The sequence below is a fragment of the Dreissena polymorpha genome, chromosome 6 (genome assembly GCF_020536995.1).
Source record: "Dreissena polymorpha isolate Duluth1 chromosome 6, UMN_Dpol_1.0, whole genome shotgun sequence".
In the NCBI taxonomy this organism is placed as follows: Eukaryota; Metazoa; Mollusca; class Bivalvia; order Myida; family Dreissenidae; genus Dreissena; species Dreissena polymorpha.
In genome coordinates, this window is record NC_068360.1 from 92,021,880 (window position 1) to 92,048,418 (window position 26,539).

Consider the following 26,539-nt stretch of genomic DNA (forward strand, 5'->3'; position numbering starts at 1 on the left):
TTTCAAGGTAACATGATACCTTTTTGCACCAAGGGGGCGATTTTAAAGATGTCCGACTGTTTTTCCTTGACGTTATTTTTAAATATTGGACGTGAAACAGGAAAATAATCTAGCTTGTATTTGTTAATAAACGGGCCCAAAGCTTGAAAGCAAAGAATAAAAAAATGATAAAAAAAACTATTTATTACGACTTCGCCCAATATGTTGCATCGAAACCCGCAATAAATCCGAATCTAAGAAGTGCAAACTATTTTTTTTTTCAAAATTTCGATGTTAAATAAACCATCAGAATTTAAAAAAAGCAAATCACTAGTACTAATATTTTCTGCATGAGAATAGCTTAAACTTCCTTTGTTTTATATCGAAGCTTCAGCCAAATATAACGTTAAATAGTGTTTGATTAAGAATGTTATGTTCAATTGAACAATACAAACTGGTTTAAAAGGGCGCTCATACTCATATGGTCTTGTTGTTTTCCAAACTTGTTTTGGAAGGGAATTTATCTCAACCAACCAGATGTTGAAGCGTTAGCCGTTTATGAAAGGGTTTTGTCGTTAATAATAATAATAATAATAATAAATTTACAGAAGGTTACACATTAAGACAATGACACATTATACATATTATGCAGATGAATCAATACTTTGTTTAAATGTGGCCTTCTTAAAAAAAAACATACACACATAGGTCTATAACAAGTAAAACATTCAAACAATATTTTCTTACAACTATACATAACACACATTTTGTCTTTTAGACAGACACACATGAAATAACATTGATTAGAAAATAACATGACATATAATTGATTAGAAAATAAATGTGCTTTATATTGCCTTTTAAAAGCAGAGATAGAGCATGACATTCTTAATCCAATTTGTATACTGTTCCAGATATTCATGCTATGGTATGAAAAAGCTCGTTTCTTATAATCTGTATTTGCTTTGGTATGTAGTACTACACAGTACGTTAACGCATTTACTATAACAGATGAATTCTTCACGGTGGTCTTCCTCGCCTCTCACCGATGTTTTACCTAAACATGGATAATATGAGCGTCGTTCTGATAAAACTGGGCATAATGCATGTGCGTAAAGTGTCGTCTCAGATTAGCCTGTGCAGGGACGTCACTTTCCGCCTACACTCAATTTTCGTAAGGAAGAGACAGCACATGCTGTCATTTCATACATCTTGAATAATATGGTGTTGGTCATTGACACGATTTGAAGCACTCATGATAATAATAATAATACGGATTATTGAAAGTCAAAACACCTTCTTGGTGTACATTCGAGTACTGTGCAACTAAAATTCAAACTGGATATACGTTAATAATAGGCGACCGCGATGGCGTACGCAATGTGATCGATATGTACGGTATAAATTAATCACATGCTTCCCATGTCGTGTTTAGTTGATGATGAATTACAACACGAAATACCATGTCGATCGTGTGCGCGAATAAATACATGTTTGCACTAATTCAAAGATGTCTAGTGTGTATACGAGCAATATCATACTTGGTGATTCTGAAGAAGTTATGCAGGGGTTCCGCTGTCGATCGCCATTGGCGCCAAATGGCGCTAAATTTTTAAATGTGGCTCCAATTTTTTAAAAGTGGCGAATTTCAAAAAATCGGTAAAATCCTATCTGAAAATGTTCTGCGAGTCGAAAGCACGAAACCGAGCATTAGCGGCCAGCGTCTGTCAGTTGTAAATATTGATTTACGACGATGTAAGCGACATACAGTGCAGAGTGCATTAGAAATCATCGAAGCGTGTAAGTGTTACAAACGGTGTTTTTACTGCTATTGTCAAGTTTTATGGGGGTTATTATCGGATTAACGGCTCCTTTATGATATTGAGCAATAAGTTAAGTAACACGGGGACAAACTGTCACGACGATCAATAATTGTAATGATTATTAGGGCCGCTATTTCTTTGTTAAAATCAAAACCATGGGGCTGGCAAAAGCATTTAATTTCTCCACATCAACAAATAAAAACTTGTTTCAACAGGTATTTGTGAGCATTTCTTTTTAATAGATTCATTATTGTAATGTTCTGGGAAGGATATACATTGATTAAGATAACAACAATTTCTGAATTAAATATAAAACATTCACTCGATGTACTATATTTCGGATATGTTAAATTCGGACATTTACAGATAGGGACATTTATGTGTGGGTTTGATGTTTATAGTTTGTAAAAATATGTTTTATGTTATTTCAGGCAACTAGAATGGATTGTGGCAATTATCTGGGCCTTTCTGTTAGGAAAAAGGCGTGAACAACAGTCATTTAATTGAACCTGGAAATCATCCACCACTAACAGAAAACTTGTTAACAACAGAAGCTGATGTATATCATGTCCAAACGACCAAATATAACTGTTAAACAATTTGAAGTGAGATGCTTTATTTTCTGATTCCCTTTCAAATGATGAACATTGGTGTGATTTTATGTTTAAATAATTAATTTCGAAACATTTTTACAGCATACTGTTTGATACATTGATGTTAACATTAGTATATTATTTTGGTTATCTGTGTTGTTAATCAAGTTGAAAAAATGTTATTTATATACAAATAAAGCTTATTAAGACTTATGAAGGTATGACTAATGAAGGTACTTATTGTTTTTTTATGAAATAACATACTTTTTAAAGTGATAATATAGTCAATGACATTAATGTAGTAAGGTTTCTTAAAATGATTGTTCTTATTAATAAGGTGGAATAACCGACAGTATTCACGCCGCGAAAAAGTGGCGACAACTTTTTTTGGGCCAGTGGAACCCCTGAGTTATGATTTTGCGATGCCCGTGTTTGAATGATTGACTGGAAGGACATGACGTATGATGAAATGCGCCCTAGACGCAGTTATGTTTAAATGATGTCATTTACACGGTGGAACATTTGTGTGACAATTTGTTCCTTTATACCCGCTTAGCTTGTTCGAAAGAAAATTGCTATGTCTCGATATTTGGTATTGTACGCACATACGTGTCGGTTTTGTCACAAATATAAGATATTCAAGCAATACATCTTCAAATTAACTGCTCAACTGCCAGTGGGAAAAAAGGAATCAAGCGCACATTTAAAACATTGTCGTTTGCTCTCCACCGTCCGAATACAAATTTTATAATTCACAGGTATTCTATTTCAGTAATTTGAAATAGCGATTTTTGTATGTATTTACACCAGGCTTTTTCCGCTCCATTTTGGGAAAACGCCACACTGTAATTTTGGGAATTTCGCGTCGTGAAAACCCCCATTTTGGGAAAAAAATTAATCGCAAAATTGACTCAATTGGGAAAAATTATCGCATGTAAATTATTTAAAACAGTGTTTCTTATATTTCAAAGAAGCCGTTAACTGGTAAATAACGACTATTTTGATAACTTATTATTAAAATTTTACAAAATATTATGAACATGTGTGATTAGTGCAGGTTTTTTAATCTGAATTTGAGAAAAAGGCTTGGCCTTTTTGAGGTGAAAAAAATCGCGGGAAGCGCCGGATTTTGAGGAAAAAAAGGAAAGTCTTAAATAATCATTAACATATTTTACAGTTCTTAAAACAAATTCAAGGCAACAGATAATTTAATTATGCAATACTTTCTATTTTCTACACCAGATCAGGTCAACTTATATATTAAAAGGGTAAAAAAAATAAAAAAATAAAATATTTTTTTTTTTTTTTAATTGGGAATTTTTTTTTTCAATTGGGAAAAAAACAACCAGATTTGCATTGGGAATGGGGCCGAATTTCGGACCCGTGGCATAGGGCGGAAAAAGCCTGTACACGTAAGGTGATTCTACAGAAGCAATGGTATGAACACTATTTTCGAATCATGTTTGATTTATTTAAGCCCCAGAAATGGCAGATTTAAGCATGTGCAAATCTTTTTGTGAATCAAAATTCACCAACGGTTATAAGTACGTAATACGTATTTATTATGCCACGACAGCGCATTTACGTTGGAGACGCTGACATGATATTTTAAAGTGTTATCGGATACCCATCCGATCACAGTTTTAAGCTCCGCCCATCAATATCCGTTTTAAAACTCCGCCCATATTTGGTTTACTCAATGATTTTTTTTAGCGTTCCATGTTTTAGCCCCGCCCATTCTGAGAACTACTTTTTTGTAGGCGTGGTATGTCGCTTCTTTGATTTAAATGGAAACAAACAGCGATTCATATTTTATTCAGAAGTTAGAACATTAATAAACAATAAGTTGTTTTTTTAAACAAAACTAACACTTTATTAAGTATATATCTATAGGGAAATATAAATTAAATGAGCATTAATCAATGGAAAAAAATTAAACAAATACAAATGTGCACCGCTAGCCTACCATTCATTGGCTGCAGATGAACACAATTTAAAACAGTAATGATAAATATTTAAAACGTAACACAAATATACTTAACACGTTTTAAATAAAATATGACAGATTTGACAGAGGCGTATCCAGAAAATTTTGAGAGGGGGGGCTCAACAGGGGAGGGTGCGGGAGGGGTTTCCCCTTCCGTCGTCGATTTTTTTTTGAAATGGCACATTGAAATGATGCGATTTCCTGCTATCTAATCAGCATTTTGCATGATAAAAGTGCATGTGAAACAAATAAGAACTTGAGTTCACACATCAAGTGTGACAGACGCACTGACAGACAGACACACAGGGGTAAATCAATTGTCTCTCAAACCACTTAAGTGGTGGGAGACATTATCTTTATCCATAACTTTTTTAACGGAGTTAGATGGGTGGACCTCCTATTAAACCTTGTTGGATATCCTACTAGGTCAACTTAGGTACAACATTAAAATGTTTATGTCCATGTCCCTATGAATGGAAAGCAGGCATACAGCGGACAACCTGTCCTGACCCATTGATGATCTTAGTTTTGTCTTAACAAGTCCTTGGGCACTGATACTCCTTTCACACTCGCATGATGTGACAGGGAACACACATGATATGGACAAAATAGTGTAAATGGTGGGGTACAGCTGGGAATCACAATGTGCAACAGAGCCCTGAAGGGAAGTAGGTGGGTTGGGTACACCTTTCCACCTAGCCTGCCATATAAAGTGCAACTCGGCAGGGAGGGACTGAGGAGAAGGGAGATCATCATTGAACCATTCAAGGTCACTAGTACTGACAGGAGAGGAGCACATTTGTTCAGGTATAAACTTCAATCCCATGGCTGCCTTAGTCTGCAAATCACTGAATCGGGTGTCCATTTCATTCACAAAAGTGTCAACAAAGGGAATCGTTAGGTTTCTTGTGTAGTTTAATTCGGGTGTTGCTGCCTCGATGCTGTCACGCTTTAAGAAAATGATTTAGTTTCATATAGCATAGTAATTCTTCATTTTTGAGTCTTTTTAATTTTAAAAACTATGGATGAACATCAAAGCAGTTAGCCCGATTTGTAACAAAAACCAAATCAAAAAAAAAATGCCATTCATTAAGTGTGCAGTTGAATTTCACTGACAATAACTTGTTACTCAAAAGGATTATCACTCTAAAGAGCTAATACCAATTAAATTCATCAAAGAAATTACCGAAAAAATAATAATGATTGTCCATTGCGTTCGTCTAAACTCTTTAATTGCTACAAATTGAAAGATTGTTTTTCACAAGTCTCACGCGGCAGCCATTTGTAAACATTTATCTATAGCTAAATATAGCTAAATATGGATGAATTTCATAAGTTGAATGTATCTTCTTCAGCCAATCAAATAGCGCAGTTTATTACTTACAGTCAATGAAGCGTGCACTTTAGCTGACGAAGGTTAGATCGTCTGTACACATGCCTGGGGGCTAATCACACAAATCTACAGCTTTTTATGGCTTAATTAGGGACATATGACAGGAAATACACAAGTGGATTGAAACTGTAGGGGGCTCATTTTTATTAAAAATCGTGTCTAGCCAGCCAGCTGGGGGGGGCTTTAGCCCCCTAGCCCCCCACCTAAATACGCCTCTGTAAATTGATCAAGTTGAAGAAGAATTTATGACAAATATTCACTAAACATCTCGTCTAAGATTATATAAAAAAAATTAACTAATACTTTACAAATGCTTTCCTTTTTTGTGTCATTCTTATAAAAAGCAAGGCAAACAGGTGAATAGCATACACAATGAATTAACATTGACAAAGTAAAATAATTAATACTTGATTGAGATGCTTTGCTAATGCCTGCCATGCCTAATAATACATGACAATTTCAATTTTTAAGTGTCTGAAATCAAACTTTCACAAAAAAAAAATGATTCTATCTCCACAACCAAACAGGAAATTTGTGTGGTCAACCTGAAAATAAAATAAAGATTCCTTTAGAAGAAAAAACATCATCAAACATTCATTGCATAACTGCTTTAACCCTTTCAGTGCTGGAACCGAATTTTGAAGGCCTTTGCAAACAGTTTGGATCCAGATGAGACGCCACAAAACGTGGCGTCTCATCTGGATCCAAACTGTTTGCTATTCTGATAGTTATCTTTGAAAAAAAATGAAGAAAATGCTTATTTTACAAATTCAGCAGACGACATTTTAGCAGACGACAAATTTCCCAGCATGCAAAGGGTTAAAAATAAAAATCCAGATATATAATTTGTATTAAAATTGAAACTTTATAAATATAGTGACATATAGATTTATAACATGTTCAGATAAAACAATTACATAAATACTTTCAAAAATAAATTTGTTGACAAAAAAGAATTACCTTTACGACAAATTAATTAGATGGGTTGATGTGAAGCTGTGCCGGGATGCAGTTGGGGGGGGGGGGAATATCTCGAGTTGGTTGAGAGGCAGAGAAAGACTCGGACAAGTGCAACTGACGAGGGTAGAACTGTGCCGCCAAGAATTTTGGTAGATATCATCACCCATGGAATGTGTGGTCGCAACTTTCTGCCATTAAAAGAAAAACATTTCATATTATAATAAAATAAAACAAATCCAACAGGAGATAACATTTCAAAATAGAGTGTTTTAATAACATTTTTATTGCACAACTTGAACAAATTACAACTTTAATAGACACAATATTATTAATACAAAATGAAAATGTATAAACTCCACTTTATATTAAAATAATTAAGAATTTCTTTTAACTTAAAATATTTTTATTATGGACTCAGGGCTTTTTTTGCTTATTAAGGGAATATGTGTTTGTTTTCCTAATTTGAGAAATTTGCGACTCAAATTTTCACAATTTAAAGAAGTTCGGGACTCAAATTTTCACAATTTAAAAAAAGTTTGCAACTCATTTTTTCACAATGTTGATCTGTGGGCGACACAATTTTTAACAGTTTTCGACACATGTTTTCAAAAAAGTTGCACAGCGCGCAACTCATTTGTTCACAGTTTTCAACAGTGAATTTTTTTATGAATAGTGCGTGACTCAATTTGTTTACAATTTTGAACAGTGTGCAACTCATTTTTTAAAATTGTGAACAGTGCGCGACTCATTTTTCCACCATGTTGAATAAACAGTGCGCGACTCCTTTTTTTCCAAATTTGGAACAGTGCGCAACTCATTTTTACAAATTTTGAACAATGCGCAACTCATGTGTTTTCACAATTTGAAGAGTTTGTGACTTATTTTTTTGTAATTTTGAATGAACAGTGCCCCACAAAATTGTCCCCCATTTTTGAACAGTGCGCAAATGATTATTCCAAATTTTGTACAGCGCGTGACATGATTTTTTCACAATTTTGAACAGTGCGCAACTCATTTTCCCACAATTTTGAATGAACAGTGCATGCTTATTTTTTTGCAAAAATTTGAACAGTGAGCAACTCATTTTACAAATTTTGTACAGCGCTTGACTCATTTTTTCAAAATTTAATTTATGAAAAGTGTGCGACTCATTTTTCCACAATTTTGAAATCATAATGAACAGTGGGCAACTAATGTTTCCCACAATTTTGAACAGTGCGCGACTCATTTTTTCAAATTTTGGTACAGTGCGTGTCTCATTTTTTCACAATTTCGAACAGTGCGCAACTCATTTTTCCACAATTTTGAATAAACAGTTCGCGACAGTAGAACAACTGGCACTGATCATTGGTTCATCAGCATGAGAATGGGTGTAAAAAAATGGCACAAATAATGAAACATGTGTGTTTAAGTATGCATACATAACAATGAAACTTACCAACTATTCGGACAGGAAACATATGGTGCAGAAGCTGCGGGATTCAGCATGCTCTCCCACTGATATTATGCAGATCAGTGGTCAAACTGGCAGTCAACTTATGTTGAGATTTCCCAATTGTTAAGATATTAACCTCAGCAATCTCCAAACACAAACATGTTCATTTATTGTCAGTCAAACAGCAATTAATCCATCATGTCACCGTGACAGTCTCAAAACACGATGCAAAACCAAAGCATTTTCGTTTCGTCTAACACACAGCTGGTAACGTCGCTGAATATTGCACAAAAGCAGCTTCATTATGAAGTTCCAGCGACTCGAAATACACGTTCCCCACCCACTTTGATTTCGCATGTGAAGGCCTGTTTTTTGGGGAAAACTGTGAACATCTCACAACTAAACGTATATTACGGAGATGGACAAGTTGAAAAATAAATCACTATTATCACTTCCAAATTGCACACTACGTTAAAATCCCGTTCCATTTGATTATTGTATTTATTGTTTGAAATTTTCACTCTACACATTCGCTTTGAAAATAGCGGTTGGTGTGTACTCTTGGAAGTACATGTCGAATGTGTTATTGTAAAAAAAATATTGGTATTGTGTTTTTAGTGCAGAAATTGTTCTTTTAAGTTTCGATTTCTCGCTATAGTTTTTGTATTATGTGCGTTTAAATTTGATTGATTGTTGCTTACTTTCGAACTATTTTTTTATGTGTAAATATATATGCATAGACGCTAGCGGATGTAATCAGGTTGCTACTAATTTGCATATTTATCAATGAATTTAGCGGTTGTTTGTTTTTGTTTGTTTTGTGAATATTTTCTTATTTACTTTAAAATGTGGCATAATAAATAGAATATATGGTTGGTGACTTTTGATATCATGTGATATAAGACTCGTCCGATATGGCGTGTGAAAAGGCTCGGCAAGCCTCGCCTTTTCCTACGCCATATCAGACTCGTCTTATATCACATGATATCAAAAGTCACCAACCATATATTCTCTATATATCACATATCGTTACTATAAATAGTAACAAAATGACGTCGCGAGCGGGCCGTTATTCATATCCGGTGGGCCGATATAAATCATATCAGCCCGCTTAGCCGGGCCGATTTTTCATATCATAAAAGAATGGGATCGCGCGGCTAATACTGAACAATATGGCGTCCACATTCAGTCTTAGCCATAAAGAAGTAAAACATCAGCTACTGGTTATTGTTCTACTCACCGAAGTTGTGTTATAACCATGTTTATTTTCGTAAAATTTAATTTGCTTCCATGACGAATCTGGACAAATTTCTTCATCGTCATCCATCTTTTCCATTTAAAAGGACTTGATGTAAGCAGGCAATTCTTTGAGGATAGACATTCTTTGATCGACTGACAAAGGAAGGACGTATTCATCAAAGAAATTACCCTTTAAATTCAACATCGATTTCCTTCAAACAGTTAAAGAACCATTCACTGACGCTTATTTTAAATTTAGGCATAATCCATCAGTTGTTCAACAAAACATCGCGTTATTCGAGTCGACATTTTAACGAAAACGAAAATGCAGTCTCACCAGTTTCATTCCAGTTTTATATCCCAACACTGTTATTCACATTCATAATATTATATTAATCCATCGTAAACACACACACTAATCGTTCGATGCTTAACAAAATATTTAACTGTTAAATAAAACACTCCAAGTCCGATTTGTTGTTAGTCTAGGTAGTTTCGTCATTGAAATGACGTCACATGAGGTACGTCATAAACTGCGTAATCAATTGAATGAAAATAAAAGTACGGAAAGCTGTTTCTGTATAAATGTTCGTGGAGGACCAAAATAGTATGATATGTGATATAAACGATAACACACGACAGAGCTGGGCCGGGCGTCTACAATCGGCCCTTGCCGAATAATGGCCCTCGGGCCAAAGGCCCTCGGGCCGTTATGTCGGCAGCGGGCCGATTATAGACGATTATAGACATACATACAATAATACAAAGGTCGCCGTGGTGTAATGGATATGGTGTCCGCCTAGCGACCGGGAGGTCACGGGTTCGATCCCCGCTGTGGGAGCGTTCTTTCGATCTCCCATATAGACACCAAGTACTGGTTCTAGGCCCAGGAAACGGACTCGAGAGCATTTCAAATAAGTTACTTTCTATGCAATCGAGCTAAAATAAATAGGTTTAAACTAATACGTATATCGCCGCAACACCACACGTGTGCGGGGATATACTGGAATCACTTTGCCCGTCGGTCGGTTGGTTGGCCTGTCGGGTGATCAGTTGATCTGTTACGCTGCACATCGGTACATTTCGACGCAAATTAGTCTCATAGTTCCCTGCTTATCAACATGAAACTTAATATATTCATGTTGTGTATACTTTGTAGAAGTGCAAGACCTAATATTTATGTATTTCGAAATATGCTTTGCAGAGTGATATGCCTTTGAACTAAACATTATCATATTTTAGCATACATGTGTTGTCTTTTTTTTGTCTGATTATAACCATGCAATTTAATAGATATGTTGTTTATGCTATGCAAAAGTGCAAGAAGTTGTTTTTTTGTAAGTTGCGATATTCCTTTCATAGTAATGTGCCCTCTAACTTAGGCAAATTGTTGATACTTATATAATTTGACATGTGTTCATTGCATCACATATAGTATTGGTATATCAACAATAACATCTATAGGAGTATTATTTATTTTGTGAAGAAGTGCAAGACGTTATTTTGTGTTTTTGCCACACTATTTGATACAGATTAATGAGCACTTAACCTCGGGCAATTAATTGAATTACTCAACGTGTTTCATCAATGTGAAGTAGAGTACGAATGAATAAATATTTTTTTCTAATACTCATGTCGTGCAACTGCTTGAAATGAACAATTGTCGACTTCAATGACGGTTCCGTTCGTATTTGAAAAACACACACACATGTGATTAGTTAGGTATTCATTAGATATAAAACACGAAACAAACCTAGTTTGTTTACAAAAAACAAAGAATGCTATTCATTTGATTCTAATTGAAACCCAACCATTCTGCGTTTAATTAACCATGTTCTTTTAAAAGCATTCAAGACATTAAACTCAATGCAGGCATTGTGAAAATCGAGTATATAATACATCACAAAAAAAAGTGTCGTGCTTTGCGAAAAAAGGGTTTATGCGAAAAAAGGTTTTAATGCATGTGCGTTAAGTGTCGTCCGAGATGAAGCTGTGCAGTCCGCACGGGCTAATCAGGGACGACAATTTCCGCCTAAACTGGATTTTGATAAGAAGAGACTTTCTTTTAAAGAAATATATCATATAAGCGGGAAGTATCGTCCCTGATTAGACTGTGGGGAATGCACCGGCTAATCTGGGACGACACTTAACGCACATGCATTAAACCCCTTTTTTCACAGAGTGCGACACATATATAATTTAATGTCCCATCCGCCTTGCTCCTATAGGAAATATGAACTAAATTATATGAAATAGTATTTCTCCAATCTACTCGGTATTTTTATGTGGGAAGTCCATATTTACCACTTCTATCATGGACAGCTAGGGGGCTCATGCTGATTCTATACCGGAGTATAACTAAGACAAAAATCTACACCGGTTGCGATTCGTAGATCGACTTAGATTTCAGATTGATGCTTTTCATTAATTTATTTAAGTTTACATAAACAACTTTGTAGATGCGAACCAATGACACAAATAGGCAAAAACGCAGGGTAAACATAAATATGCGACGGCGTCAAGTTCATTTGTTTACGGCGTAACAGTATGACACACTTTGGTTGGACAGCCTGTTCGCACGATACAGTAACTGAATATGTCATTGCAATCTGCGTGATCTGTGCACGGTTGGCATGACGTCACATCCGGGACCACCGCCGTTACTGCAGGCGTTGTTTGCGACTGGACTACTTCGTTTGGCGGCTCTGAAAACCCGAATTGCTCGACGGCGTCAGGGCTCGCTGTCTGCTCAAACGAGCGAGTGGTTGGAACAGTTTCCGTGTTTTCAGAAGTACTGATTCCGGAAGGATCTGGTTTGAAGGGCTTACCTGTAGTGTACGTTTCTGCTGAATCTCTGGAATCAGCTCTTAAATCAGAACCACGTGGTGTTACCTTAGTGATTTCAATTGCAACTTTAGAAGGTGGGGGTATTTGTCGGTTAGACGTACCCTGTTCTTCGAATGTTGTCATTTGGTGTATCGTTAGCATGAGGGGCGGCGGATCGTTGCCGACTTGCGGAAGCACAGACGGAACTGGTTCCTGACTCACCGGTGGTTTGACAATCTCCTGGGTTCCTAATCTTGGACGTTCCAACAGTTCTCGTGCATGCGCGGTCGGTAGATTTTCGGCTGAAGTTTGTCTTACGCGCATTCTAAATATTTCGTCCCCAGTGCTTCGTTCTCGGGCTAGGCGTTGCCGGCGGAGGTGCTGTCGTGTTTCCTCTTGCATGTTTTGTAGCGCCGACACCAGCTGCATGGGTGCTATTTGGCAGGAGAACAGTAAGAAAATCTTTTTTAGCCTCGATTTGAAGAAACTGGGATTAATGCAACTGCAAGTGTCGTCACAAATTAGCTATTCAGTCCGCAAACTTTCTGCTGTAAATGGATTTTAGTTAAGACGAGACTTCATGTCCCAAAAATTATATAAAACCGGAAATTGTCGTCCCTGATTAGCCTCTGCGGACTGCACAGGCTTATCTGGGACGCCACTTTACGCACATGCATTAAGTCCTGTTTTCCCAGAAAAGCGTCCGATCATCACGGTTGAATAAATTAATCATGGACTTTTACATAACGTTATGATCACATGTACAAATTGTAATCAAAACCTAACTCTAAACTGAGATTTTCACGTTTTTAAACGTGTTGTGATAAAAAAGACTTAAGAATTTAAGTTACATTATATAATTCTTAAACGCGCTTCGTGAAATATAGACTGTGCTCATAGCATGCCGTGGGCAGTCTTCCCGCCCTTATAGGAATAGTATTAACTGGTGAATAATTCAAACCTTAGGGGTTTCCAATCCAGAAAGATCGACTATAGTTATCCGGAAATCTCCGTAAGATATATATTTTTAGAATCCTTCCGCGGAACAGATTCCGGCTTTGAGTTATTTAGGGTGCAGGATCACGTGCATTTTGGGGTTCCCAATTAAACGTTAATGGATATTAACACACCGGTATAAAGTGGTGCTTTTTTCAAATAACTTTGTAAAACAATTTTTTCTTAAGAATTTCAGCCAGTGCATAAAAGACAGATTTTTATGCTGCTTATGGCAACGTGAAATACATCAGAATTACTTTATTCAATATGCCAGTGTTATAGAGCAAAGTTTGATTGTGAACTGCACGGTTATGCATAACGAAACGTGATATGTTGTCACCGATTTCAGACGTATTCAAGGAGTTCTTCTTATACCTTTAGATATCGGCACAAACTGCAAGAAAAACTGTCTATTTATGCACTTAAGATTTTTAAAAATGTATTTCATTAACTTAAGATATTTGAAAAAATAAAGTTCTTAACAGTGTGTTTACATTCTGTCCAGCCCGTGTGTAAAACCCTTCAAAAACCCGTTGATTCTGCACCCTGTATTAGTTAATGCGGTTGGTAGTGCAGTAAAATATGTAAAATACAAAGCGTGAATTCATGCAAAACGCCCAATGCTGATATTGCAACATAACTTTACATCCGAACTGCAGATCAGTGTAGGTTGAATTGAAGCATATTTCGTACTTGCGGTTTACTTACTTACGCATCGCTCCACGTGCACACCACGTGCTATTGACCACGTGCGGACACACACGTGACTTGGGTAACACCGCTTAGTCACCTGGCAAGCTGAAAAATAATCACACACGTAACATGTTGCGACATAATAGTTCTTGAAACAATTTGGAATGTTTTACAAATTTAAAATGTGTTGTTATAGAACGCACAGCAAACGTTTCATTGATAATATCATCGTATTGTCAGAAGCAAACAAGAACGATGCTCAATACAACGTACTAAGGTATACAACATCATTTTGACATAATAGTTTTCTGTTGAAATTGTACTTACCAATATACAACAAACAACATACAATTTATAACACAATACAGATTTGGTGACGTAATGATAAATAAAGTTTTAAACACGCGCTGGCGTGTGGAGCTTAAAGGGAAAATTTACGTGTATACAGTAAGTTGACTGTGCCGTACAAAACGCCTTAGGTGTATATGCCGTCCATGTCAAGTTTTTTTACAGCGTACTGATTTACATTGAATGCGTTTACCGAAAACCTCTTTGATTAGTCAACGTCATGTGAGTGTAATGGAACCAACGTCCTTCTAAAATGCACTATATTCATTTATGTTGGCCGGGACATGTTAACAAACAAAAACAAATCACAAAAGCTAACAAAAATTAAACACAAGCACTCACCATATCACAACAGTTGGGTTATTACACTGATGTCCTGTTTCTATTTTGATATGGACGGCAGTATGCGCGATTATTCAAGCATATGCATGTATTCCAGTGATATTGTTTTTCACCCCACGTGACCAACATTCAAACTTGGATATGCTTGAAACAGGTAAAAACAAATTAGTTGAGTGTAGTAAAAATAGAATTCCCAAGTCATTTTGAATTAGAGATCGGTGCTAGATTTCATTGTAGCTCATTCGTAAATCATTCAGATATCTGAGTACTTATTATTTGTAAATAGTTGGTTCTTTATTCAAGGGTTAGGCAAAATACAGCGATTAAACTCTTCTGACGTACACTATTTTTGTTTCAAAATTACGTGAAGCCCTTGTTGATGAGTTGTGCGTTGATAAATAGGTATTGCTAGTTGCAAAGGTTTTTCTCTTGTTTCACTTTCTCTAGTGATCGATTAGAACAGTTGTTCAATTCAGTTCATGTTCTAAATAGTTATTTCATTTGAGTGTAAGATCGGGCGTAATGCAAGTGCGTAGAGTGTCGTCCAAGATTAGCCTGTGCGTCCGGTACGACGCTTTCCGCGGTAATATTTTTTTCCTGTTTAAGTTGTCTCTTCTTAGCATAAATCCAGTAAATGTGCAGAGTGCCCGGGCTAATCTGGGACGAAACTTAAACTTTCAAAGGGACCACAAATGCGTCAAAATACTTATCTAAGATGTGAGAGGTTGAGCTCGCAGTTTCCTAAGGAAGCGTATATGGTACACCCCAATAACATGGTCATGCCGGATTAATTTATATCGACTTACTGTTAAATAACATGGTAGTCGACATAGTTTTGTAGCTTGTTCCCACTTAATTTCACTCGCCATAACGAAATTAAGTAAAAGTCTCGACGTAAATGTTTCCGGCTTTTCCGGAAATTATTTGGTCGACATGATTTAAGTCGACAAATCAACATAATTTTTGGCGTCATGCTCTTGTGAAAATGACTTGCCATCATAGTTTTAGTCGACACGATGAGATATTTTTACGCCATGACACCACTTTCATATCATGCCGTCATAGAATATGGTACACCCCAATAATAGTGTCATGCCGGATTAGTTTATATCGACTTACTGTGAAATAGCATGTTATGTCGTCATAGTTTTGTAGGTTTTTCCCTTTTAATTTTACTCGCCATAACGACATTAAGTTCAAGTCTCGACGTATATTTTTCCGGCTTTACCCGAAAAAATATTCGGTCGACATGATCTAAGTCGACTAATCGACATAATTGTTGATGTCATGCTCTTGTGAAAATGACTTGCCATCATAGTTTTAGTCGACACGATGAGTTATTTTTTACGCCTTGACACCTTTTTCACATCTTGCCGTCATAGAATGTTGACATCACAGTTCACAGCATCAGGGTGTACCATATACTAGTACGCTTCCATAGTGTCAAGATTGAGGCTCATTGTATTATGTGATAATGGGAGCCTTTTGTCTCTAAAAAAAATTCAAAGCAAATATATGAACTAAAATTGAACTTGCTAAACTTATTGTGTTTTATATGTTGTAAGTTCGGTTTAACTAAATAAATTCATCACGTTTATGATTGAAAACGTCTTTGCGTGACAAAGTCGACCTTTAATCGCAGTAAAAACGAAGTAAACCAAATCCATCATTTCAGTTTATTACCATTTAATATCGTGCGTTCACAAATGTAAACTAAAACGAAATATTTGATGATGAAATTTAATGAATTTGTTCACAGATTTTTGTATTTTTGAAAAATGATATTAAAGGCACTGACAAAAAACATCACTTGTTATTAAAATAACATTAAATGATTATAAGATCATTTGAGAGCATACACTTTAAATCAACATTAATGACACTTTTGTTTTACGAATTGCAGATTAAAGATTTTTCAAACAAGGTATAAATAAATCAATTTGCATTGACGATTAACAATAATAGAATGATAAAACATTATTATTGTATTATATATTCGTTAGTCACGAGTTTTACAAGTATTTATTTTCGAATAAAAAAACAACATTCAAGAAAACTGCCATTTAGCCCAATCTATAAGCAAGTCCCATCACACAATCATATTCAGTGATCAGCATTTATAATAAGCAGGTACCAGGTATTAGAATAAGTTTACATAGAAATACATTGGTCAAACAGTATGTCCACTACATACATACACATATTTATTTATATTTGCAAAGAGATGTAGTCATAAAATATAATAAACATGTTATGTAAGAATATTTATATAAATGATTCAGGTTGGTATAATCATGATTTTTTGCATCAATGCGCCCCGGGCCAGAGGTAGCAGAAATATTTCGTCTTTCACAATTTGCATTCAAAACAAACATCTCTGAATAAATAATTGAGCAGCGCTTTATGAAAAGGGGCTTTAATGCATGTGCGTAAAGTGTCGTCCCAGATTAGCCTGTGCCGTCCGCACAGGCTAATCAGGGACGACACTTGCCGCCTAAACAAGATTTTCGGTAAGGAGGGACTTCATTGAAACTAAAAATTCGATTACAGCGGAAAGTGTCGTCCCTGATTAGCCTGTGCGGACTGCACATGCTTATCTGGGATGACACTTTACGCACATGCATTAAGCCCAGTTTTCTCAGAACCTGACACATATAAAGCTTGTTTTTCCGAGTTTAAGTATCCTGATATGCAGTATTTTTTCACAAATAACCAAACACGATATATTGAATAGGTAAACAATTTACTGGAAGTTTATTGGTAAGGCCTGTATTTCAATTGCAAATTGTAGAAAACTCGTTATGGCAGAGGCACATTGGTACACATTTAATGAAATCAAGCCATTTATCGGTTTAATTTTTAAAGCTTTTAAGTATTTAGTTATACCGCAATGTAAGGTGAATCGAAATTATATAACTAAACGTTCGAAAATAAAAATAATATGAAACATACTTATCAAGAATAAAAACTTTCTTGTTTTGTGTCAAATAACAATATATCACACTGGTGTTTCTAATATAATGCAATCCACGTTAAGAATTAATACAAGATTAAGCATCTCCGCAACGGAATTCGACGTGACATCATCATCAAATTCTGACGTCATAACATCAAGAAAACTTAACCCCATGTCTTGTGGTAGACGTCATGGCTTTGGTTGAAGCTGAAGCTAGGCTTCTTTTGGTTACAAAGACTGGCAGATCATGCGCGCGCAGTCCGGTGAGAAGTAGCAATAAGGCTTTGTTCTATCCGTGCAGTCTTGGTTGTTATCACAGGCCTGTTGAGCGCAGGGTTCGGCTGGAGCTGCCGCTGCGAGGAAACCGGAAGTGAGATGTTATTAATGCAATGGCAAGATAGAGACAATTGTAGGTTTAAGTAAAATATACAACGTTGTTGATTTCACTTAATAATATATATGAGATACATGTAGATATGCAATTCACCTGAAAATAATGTGTTTTCCCTTTCACATTTCTCAATAATTATCAAACAAACCAAACATTAATTATGTATCTTGATACAAAAAGTATCGAAAGAAGTACGAAAAGTAAATCAAATTCTCATTTTTGTGCTAAACAATATGCAACATGTAATAAAACATTAGATGTGTTTATTTGTTTTGCTTCAAACAAAATTCGTACTGCAAAGTGATAATTAATTTTGTAATATGTAACGCGATGCCGTCCTTGTAAATGCCAGTCAAACATTCCTTTGCAGTTTAGTGTACAAGTGTTCCCATCATTTATCAAAACAACCCATGAAATAAAACCAAAACGAGACCCGAGACAAGTGTCTAGGAGTTAAACGTAAACAAATTTTCTGAGTTTTATAGGCATTAGAGTTTATATTTGGAAATCGTATATTCTGACATCCGTAAAATTTAATAAATACATGAAATATAAATATAATGTATATCATCTCTTTATGTAAAAATAGAAAAAAAAACATATTTGTTGGTTTCTAAATATATTAAATATATATTTCTCCGTTAACAGCAAAAAAGGCCTTTAGCGTTCTATCTCTTTAAAGTTTATGTGTCCCCGGTGTGTATGTCAGAAAACCATTAAAACGTCGCGATGCATCGTTGCATCACATTTTAAATGTTTTAAAAGTAATCAACATTTAATGATCCTCACATGTATTGTAACATGCCATTTATTGTTTTGAATTATTCGGCTGCTTTTGAAGGTGCAAACACGTACACTGTTGATAATGAAGAACTGTCTGCATCATGATACATTAACATTTTGCAACATACGCTTCACTAAAATTTCCATATTGGAGGTACTGATTTACGCCATAATTCTATGGTTTGACTTTGACAATCGTCTAATAATTATTTGTTTTTGTTTTAGATATTTAATTTATTTCACGAACGATTCGATCATTCCTAGAATTAATGTATGTTAATACATTAAAAAACTGATGGTGATTTTTTTTCAATTTGTGTGTCGTTTTGGAATCATATTTTAAGGGCAGTAGATAAAACAAGATGATTTGGCAAATTTACTTCAAAAGAACGTAAGATTTTTGTATCAGGTATCTCAAATATATGGTTTACCCTGGAACTTGTCTAATTTGTTAAATATATTTTTAGTTTCTCCCTAGAATTTATTAAAAACGTAATCTTAGTTTTTGATTATATTTGATACATCTTGTATCCTTGAATTTTATCATTGAAACCCATGAGCGAAAACTTGTTTTGATTGGTCAATGCGATTTCTATTTTAAGTAAGCAATTAACACGCAGTCATTAACATTAATGTCATACTTGTTCATATTGTGAATGATGGATATCTCTGATTGACCACAAAACCGCTCAGTTAATAATGAAGTTGAACATGACCGCTTAAACACGAACCGTTGTATTTAAAAGTTGAAATTTACGCTGACACAATAGCATTTTTATTTGGTTTTCCTGAGACAAATCGTTATGGTACATATCTTCCTATACATAGAAACACAATAACGCAATGGTTTATCTGTATGAGTTCAACAATGACAAAACGTAAATTAAACCAACGTTTTTTTCGTGCGCTATTCGACGGAAGTCATAGTACAGACGACATGGTGAAGGTGAAAAACAGCGCTCTGACACCAACCGCATATACACCAGGAAATGGTTGTGTTGAAAGAAATGTATCGATAGGTAAATATCGTTGAATAATTCGGCAAAAAATAGGGAAATCCCTAATAATTAACTCCACTGTTGTCATATGTTTGTCAATGTGTTGTTACAACGCATACATAACAGTTGAATGATATATTCAATTCAATTCAATTCAATTCAATGAATTTAATTCAAATTGAATTGAATTTAATTTAATAGTGGATATTCAGTAACAGAGTCGATAAGAAGCCAACATAGATGAGGCAATACATGTTGATAGATTGTTAATTGCCGAAATAATGTGTTTATTTGAAAATATATTAAATGAAGCACATCAAAATCGTGAACCCTCACAAACCACGTAATAGAATACTTTACGGCCAATCTTAATTCTTCACCAGATCGAACACACTTATTTAACTTCTGCTTCTTTTTGAATAAAGGGGCCTTTTCACGTTTTGGTAAATTGAAAAAAAAAATGTTTCAGATTCGCAAATTTTCATCGTAGTTGTGATATTTGTGAGGAAACAGTAATACTGAACATTTGCCATGCTCTAAAATATCCGTAAAATGAATCTTTTGACGATTTAAAAACTTGAAATTATAAAGCGTTGCAACGAGAAACGAATGAATAATTTGGAGAGTTTTGCTGTTACCGTTATCTTTAGTGACAACACGATGATTGCTTATATAAAGTATAAAATACACCATTGATTGTATGAGCACGGATGTCCGAGTGGTTAAAGTGTTAGACTTTTACTCAAGGGTTCAGTGGTTAGAGCCCAGTTGAGGGTTAATTTTTTTTTATTCGTGTTTTTTTTACTGGAGCTTTCTAGATCTTATGTTTGCATTTATCAATATGAGACAAGTCGTCTAGAAGCTGTTGCTAGTACTTGTTCTGGATATAATATCAATTGTATAACTATATTGACAAACATATAGGCTTAAAACCATGGAAATAAATATTTGATAAACATACCAACGACCGGTTCCGAGTAACAAACAGTACTATACACAATATCGATTTCGTACTTGCGCAAAAATAAACAATAAAAACAATCATAATGAAAAAGGTGAAGTTTTGTAACTATCCATGTTTATTGCACAGAGAGATGATGAGACGAAAATAATGATCATGTACACAGGAAGTGAAAGAGGGGCCGTGTCATTTTGGCGCTGGCGGACCAGCAGGAGTGGGCTTAGGGCGGCTGACAGACAAGCTGGTTTTGACAGGAAGTGGTTTTCCCCCGGGAGCAGAACGTGTCACCGGCGCAGTCGATATGCGTCTGGCAGGGGGTTAGGTTGCACGTGCTCGCTATGCCTGGAAGCGAGAGAAGCAGAGCACGTTATACACTCGTGCATTCATTAAAGAAAATTCACCAAGGGAAATAATCCTGTAAATTCTGAAGAAAGAGCAATGGTCCGTTTACACTGCACGTTTCTTTTGAGCCCTTGATCATTATTTAGATTTCATCCGTATGCCTTACCGTTTGTGTCAAATGGATATGCATACACGCATTGAATTATGCCTTAATACAAACTTTGGTTCCAAAAGAATGCCTATTTCCATAAACGTGTATTTGAAAATTATTTTTGAGCACACGTTAAACATAAGACCACTTTTTATATAGCTTTTACATTCAGTCTCATTTTAAACAAAAAGCTTCATTATTTGAAGCAAACAGTTAAAGTATTATAATGATTATAATTTAAATTGAATAAACAATTAAAACTATAAAAATAAAAATCACATTCAAATATAATGTATACGAATTTATGCTACAAAATACTTGTAGTTGTATTTGAATATGTGACGGTGGGCTTAAAAACATGCCTTCATGCATAAGCTATAGGCCTTTAGGCATATAATTGAGTCTTTTTTTATACCTTTAGGTATACCTAAATAATTTAACTTAAATGGTGTGTCATATACTTGACATCCTAAAGTACTTCCTGCCAGATGCTCCGCACAAAAATAAGATCAGGACTATATAAAGTAAGAAAATGGCAAACAACAACGAACAGGATTGACAGACGAAAGAACGGACGATGCAATTTCTATATAGATACATTTCAAAATCTACACAATTTACACATATACAAACAAGCTTTTTCGGGCATCAATTCATCCTTTAAAACTACGAAAATTATTTATGCATTATATATGCTATTTTAATAAAGTATATATGTGAATGATTAATTTATAATATATTAAAACATTTTTTTTGTCAACAAAATACTTTCCAAAACATTTAATAAATTTGTTTAGTAGAAATATATCTAAATCTATGTTAAATATTCATTATATCATGCAGATTTATTCATGCCAAAATCATGCGCTAACGGCTAATGTTTTCTTTTTACTAAACATCTTCTATGTAGATCTCGTTGCTATAGGAAAATTACAATGAAACAATATAGCATGCATTGTCAAACATCTAATTCTTGCATGTAATGTAATGTTGACTTTTGACATAACTTAGAAAGTGTTAAAAGTAAGTCACCATAAAAAAGAGAGCAAACACAATAAATGAAAACAGAACAAAACAAAAACAAACAAACATTATAGCTATCATGCAATTTACGAGGAGGACAACAAAACACCTGCCAGCATTTACTTAGACTTCCGTTGTGTTTCGACGCGTTGTCGCCGTACTGTTAATTCCATCATAATTAAGCGATCCTGTCAATGACGTAATAATCGAGAGACTCATTTCGCGACGTTGTATTCTAAAGATATGTATGATGACGTCAACATTGATAGAGTGATCTCATTATTTATTCACGGTGACCCCCCTTTTTTATTTTTTATTTATTTTGGATACAGATCCATTAATCACCATATAAAAAATTATAGCATTCCGGATATTTAAAAGAAATTCAACATCCTTAAAAAGTACATTGTCGGTGAAATAACGGTCGACTCGTTGTCACTATTAAAAATGCGTGTCGATCCATAATTGACATAATCACATTATCAGAATCACAATCCACTTGTAGAACATGTATTGTAGTTTGGATTGGCATCCCGTTCCTAATAGATCGTATATGATCTTTTTTGCATCACATACATTTGTTTATTTCCCTTGTGCTATCATGACATTGACAAATATTGTTCGCATGAACATATAACGTTATTGTAATGCTTGAACAATATTTTAAAATATAACTTAATAGATTTGTAATTTTTAATTGACTAGGTTTATTCCTGCGAAGTTATGTGAGTTTAAGTAGTTCCAATGGAATGCAATTTTCATGAATATATTTAAAGGTATATGTGAAAATATAGCATTTAAAAAATGCCAGTTTTAAATAACACCGCTCGGCATTTGTGTTTTGCCGTAAGCTTACATTCATTTCCGTATAGACACTTGTCTTGGTATCGTCTCCACTCTACCCCCCCCCTCCCCCTCCGCCAACTTGAAATTACATTACAGAAACCGAAACTGATTTAAGAAAGACCCATCAAGTCACGAACTGCAATGAAGCAGCCGAACTAACCTTACATTTTCGGGCACCACTTTTACAAACAGTTCGGTACTTGTAATATCATACCCCTCTCACCTTGCACAGGAGGCGAGCGATGGATATCGAGGGCTTGGATGCCCCTTGGTGGCGCTTGAAGTAGCGCTAACTGGACCGGGTGCATTTCCACCACTGCATTTGACGGGTTCATGCATCCCAGCGAACAGCCGCTGGGACAACACTTGAGGTCACGGGGGCATTGGTGATCAGAGTAACAGACTTGCACGCAGTGATTCCGTTCGGGGGTCCGACCCCGCCGACAGAAGCCGCCTTTCGTTATGTTCACGCGTATTGGGCCGCTACCTGGGCGTGGGTAAAACTCGTAAAAGTGACCGAACCCGTCTCGCCGAATAAACGAAACCTGACCTTGCATTTCCGGTCGTAGCGTCTGATTTTCGTTTCGAGCCAAGAAAGGGTTACCTAAAGAGCTTACGTTTGCATTGCTTACAACCCTATTGACCGACCCCACGCCACCCGCGGCGGGGACGTCAATTATCAGTGATACGACAGGCTCTTGCTGAACGGCGCCTAAAAGTGAACCGGGTGTAATGGAATTAGTCTCACCTGTGATTCCCGCTGACTGTCCCGTGGAATGTGCACCTACACCAGCACTACCATGCAAATGATTAGTATTTCCACCGGTATGGTCCTTGTCATGCATTTGATTTGATCCTTGATTTACCCGGAACTGGCTCTTCGGAATCAGCTGCCCGGTGGTTGGATCAACGAATCGCATATCCTGAGGTCCGCCGAATCCGTTTCTCCCACCGAACTGGCGCGGCATACCATTGGCAAAAGAGTTTGGACCACCCATAACAGGCGGGAATGGACCGCGCTGCGCAACCGGCTGCCCGGTAGTCGGATCAATAAACCTCATATCCTGAGGACCGCCGAATCCATTCCTCCCGCCGAACTGCTGCGGCATACCAGTACCGAAGGGATTAGAGCCACCCATGCCTGGCGGGAATGGACCGCCCCCGCCCATTGGGAACCCTTGGGTTCCTAAAGGAAAAGGTCCCATGCTCAGATCGTCAAATGCCATGCTATTTGGTTGCTGTTGCTGATTAAACATAGTGGTGGGGCTGCCGACAATACCCTGACCGAAGCGTTGATTAAAGCCTCCGCCCTGTTGGTTGATTCCGAGCATGTTCATACTGGGAACCGTCTGTTGCCGGGAAGGGGCGATAATCCCGGTGCCTGGGCCGGTAGGGCCGCCCTGTAACGCTTGATGCAGCATGATCGCCTCTTCCATGGCTATACAGAAGAACATGAAAACTAATGTCGTCGTCCGCGTTATGAGGAAACTGAGCTTAATAGATGTGCGTAAAGGGTCGTCCCAGCATAATCGGTGCAATAAGTGACGACACTATCCGCTTTAATGGAATTTGATTTTGTTTTAAGGAAGTCTCTTTTAGCGAAAGTGTCTACACTGATTAGCCTGTGTGGACTGCACCGAATACTCCGGTACGACACTATTCGCATGTGCATTAAGCCTAGTTATCACAGAACGAGGCATAATAAACAACAACATAACGCTTGCTTTTGGGTATTTTCCAAAAAATACGACAAGATGTAACATGACATCGAGATATTTTATGATCTTAAGGTCCCGTCTGTTTCCATGTATAAACTTATAATAAATTAGCTTGCGCTGTTGTAGTGTTTTAACTTATATCCATGTAAATGCTCAAACTAGCATGACGTCACACTTACATATACATCCAGGTGTCGGCGGTTCAGTTCCGTGCCGCACCATGGCGCAGGTGAAGCCCATTTGACATGGAGTCCAAAAAAGGAAACATAGCGGCTCAAGTAAATATGCGCTCGTGAACAATGGTAAAATTTTGGTAGCTGAGGAAATGAATGAGCGATTTTTTTCTGATTACAAATACGTGTATGTTTTAATTTTCTTTAAAATGTTATTTGGCACGAATCTGATCATGAAAGCTTGAACGGCGAATAATATTTTTCAGAAATAATAATTTAGAACAAATTTGGTCAGCAACCAGTCTTAATCGTCAAATTAAGTGACAGCCAACATAACTGGGTGAATGCAACGAAATGTGGTTTGCTTGCTTCCCCTAACCCGAAAGAACATAACTTTTGAGCCGACCCTAAACTTAATTTGGATATGTCAGGTTGTTTTTTTCTATCATTATTTATAAAATCGATCATATTTACAAAATTACCGAGTAACTAGAAAGTTTGAGGTACTATCTTACTGCAATCCGTCATGTTTGCTTATTTAATTTTAAATAAAGATAGAATCCTCGAAAAGAATGTTCCATCTCGATTTCTGAATGTCATTGCACATTTTGATCACAGTGGGAAATCTTTGAAAATAAGTTAACGAAAAAGGGCAATTAAAGTGGAAAAAATGAACCTATCCATTTGCCCCAGAACATGTATCGTTTAATTATTTGGTGGTTAACCAAAACTAAACGGAAGATAAGATAAAGGTTATGACAAATTTAGATATACGATATAACGTTTATACATAGCAATTGTGAGTTGTTCAAATGTACTACTTTTAAATCCGATTAAAAATGTGCAAAATGCGAACACGAAATCAATTTCAACATATTCTAACACACACACACACGCACGCACGCCCGCCCGCACGCACGCACGCACGCACACACACACACAATAGTATAATAACAAGAAACTTACAGGGCATGTTATCGGCGGTTGACCGGCTACCGTTTGCCAGGTAAGTAAGAGAACCTGTAATTAAAAATTAAAACATGAACGGTATGCCGATAAGCACATGGAAGTCAAATAAACATTATGTGCTTTGAAACCTTTGATTGCACGACTGAGCTCGCAATTTATAGATGGGCAGTGCTCTGTGAAAAGGAGGTTAAATGCATGTTCGTAAAGTGTCGTCCAAAATTTGCCTGTGCAGTTCACACAGGCTAATCAGGGACGACACTTTCCGCTTGTATGATAGTTTTTTATTAAAACAAGTCTATTCATCGCAAAAATCCAGATTAGGCGGAAGGTGTCGTCACTGATTAGCATGTGCGGACTTCACAGGCCAATCTGGGTAGACACTTTACACACATGAATCAAACCACCTTTTCACAGAGCATGTCTCAAATTTATTGCAGAAGTTACAGTTTACAGTACCAACATGATTTTGCTTTTGATTGAATCTATACATGTTCGATAACTCCGTTACCATCCTCATGAGACTGAACATCAAAAGAAGCATGTCAGCTCCACTAAGCCCTTACCAACGTTTAAGTTACCAATTAACGTTACTGCGTGTATGTTTTCAGTCTATA

The 26,539-nt window shown here is 36.2% G+C and overlaps 1 protein-coding gene and 1 long non-coding RNA gene across 4 annotated transcripts; both read right to left on the reverse strand.

Annotated features, from left to right (window-relative positions):
- Positions 1 to 6,013: 6,013 nt before the first annotated feature.
- On the reverse strand, positions 6,014 to 8,317 carry LOC127836257 (uncharacterized). The gene is made up of 3 exons (XR_008028686.1): positions 8,174 to 8,317; positions 6,736 to 6,923; positions 6,014 to 6,320 (listed from the first exon to the last, which is right to left on the reverse strand). It is a non-coding gene; the product is annotated as an uncharacterized LOC127836257 (long non-coding RNA).
- A 3,423-nt stretch (positions 8,318 to 11,740) lies between these two features.
- LOC127834828 (uncharacterized) lies at positions 11,741 to 25,030 on the reverse strand. 3 transcript variants are annotated; one of them, XM_052360887.1, is made up of 4 exons: positions 24,963 to 25,030; positions 23,814 to 24,503; positions 13,940 to 14,029; positions 11,741 to 12,669 (listed from the first exon to the last, which is right to left on the reverse strand). In XM_052360887.1, the coding sequence occupies exons 1-4, from the start codon at positions 25,021 to 25,023 to the stop codon at positions 11,942 to 11,944; spliced, it is 1,569 nt and encodes a 522-aa protein (XP_052216847.1). In that variant the 5' UTR covers positions 25,024 to 25,030; the 3' UTR covers positions 11,741 to 11,941. The 3 variants fall into 3 exon arrangements, with proteins under 3 accessions (XP_052216847.1, XP_052216848.1, XP_052216849.1); XM_052360888.1 differs by having other exon boundaries at positions 12,463 to 12,669; positions 13,944 to 14,029; XM_052360889.1 differs by lacking the exons at positions 11,741 to 12,669; positions 13,940 to 14,029 and adding an exon at positions 20,807 to 21,045.
- Between the last annotated feature and the right edge of the window lie 1,509 nt (positions 25,031 to 26,539).

What these genes read in the sequence shown, in the direction of transcription:
- LOC127834828 (XM_052360887.1), bottom strand. Translation starts at nt 25,023, where the DNA reads ATGGGCTTCACCTGCGCCATGGTGCGGCACGGAACTGAACCGCCGACA. An exon ending in GCCGACACCTGGATGTATAT is followed by an intron (nt 24,504 to 24,962) that starts GTAAGTGTGACG and finishes TCTTCTGTATAG; the next exon opens with CCATGGAAGAGGCGATCATG. An exon ending in ACAGTCAGCGGGAATCACAG is followed by an intron (nt 14,030 to 23,813) that starts GTGAGACTAATT and finishes ATTATTTTTCAG; the next exon opens with CTTGCCAGGTGACTAAGCGG.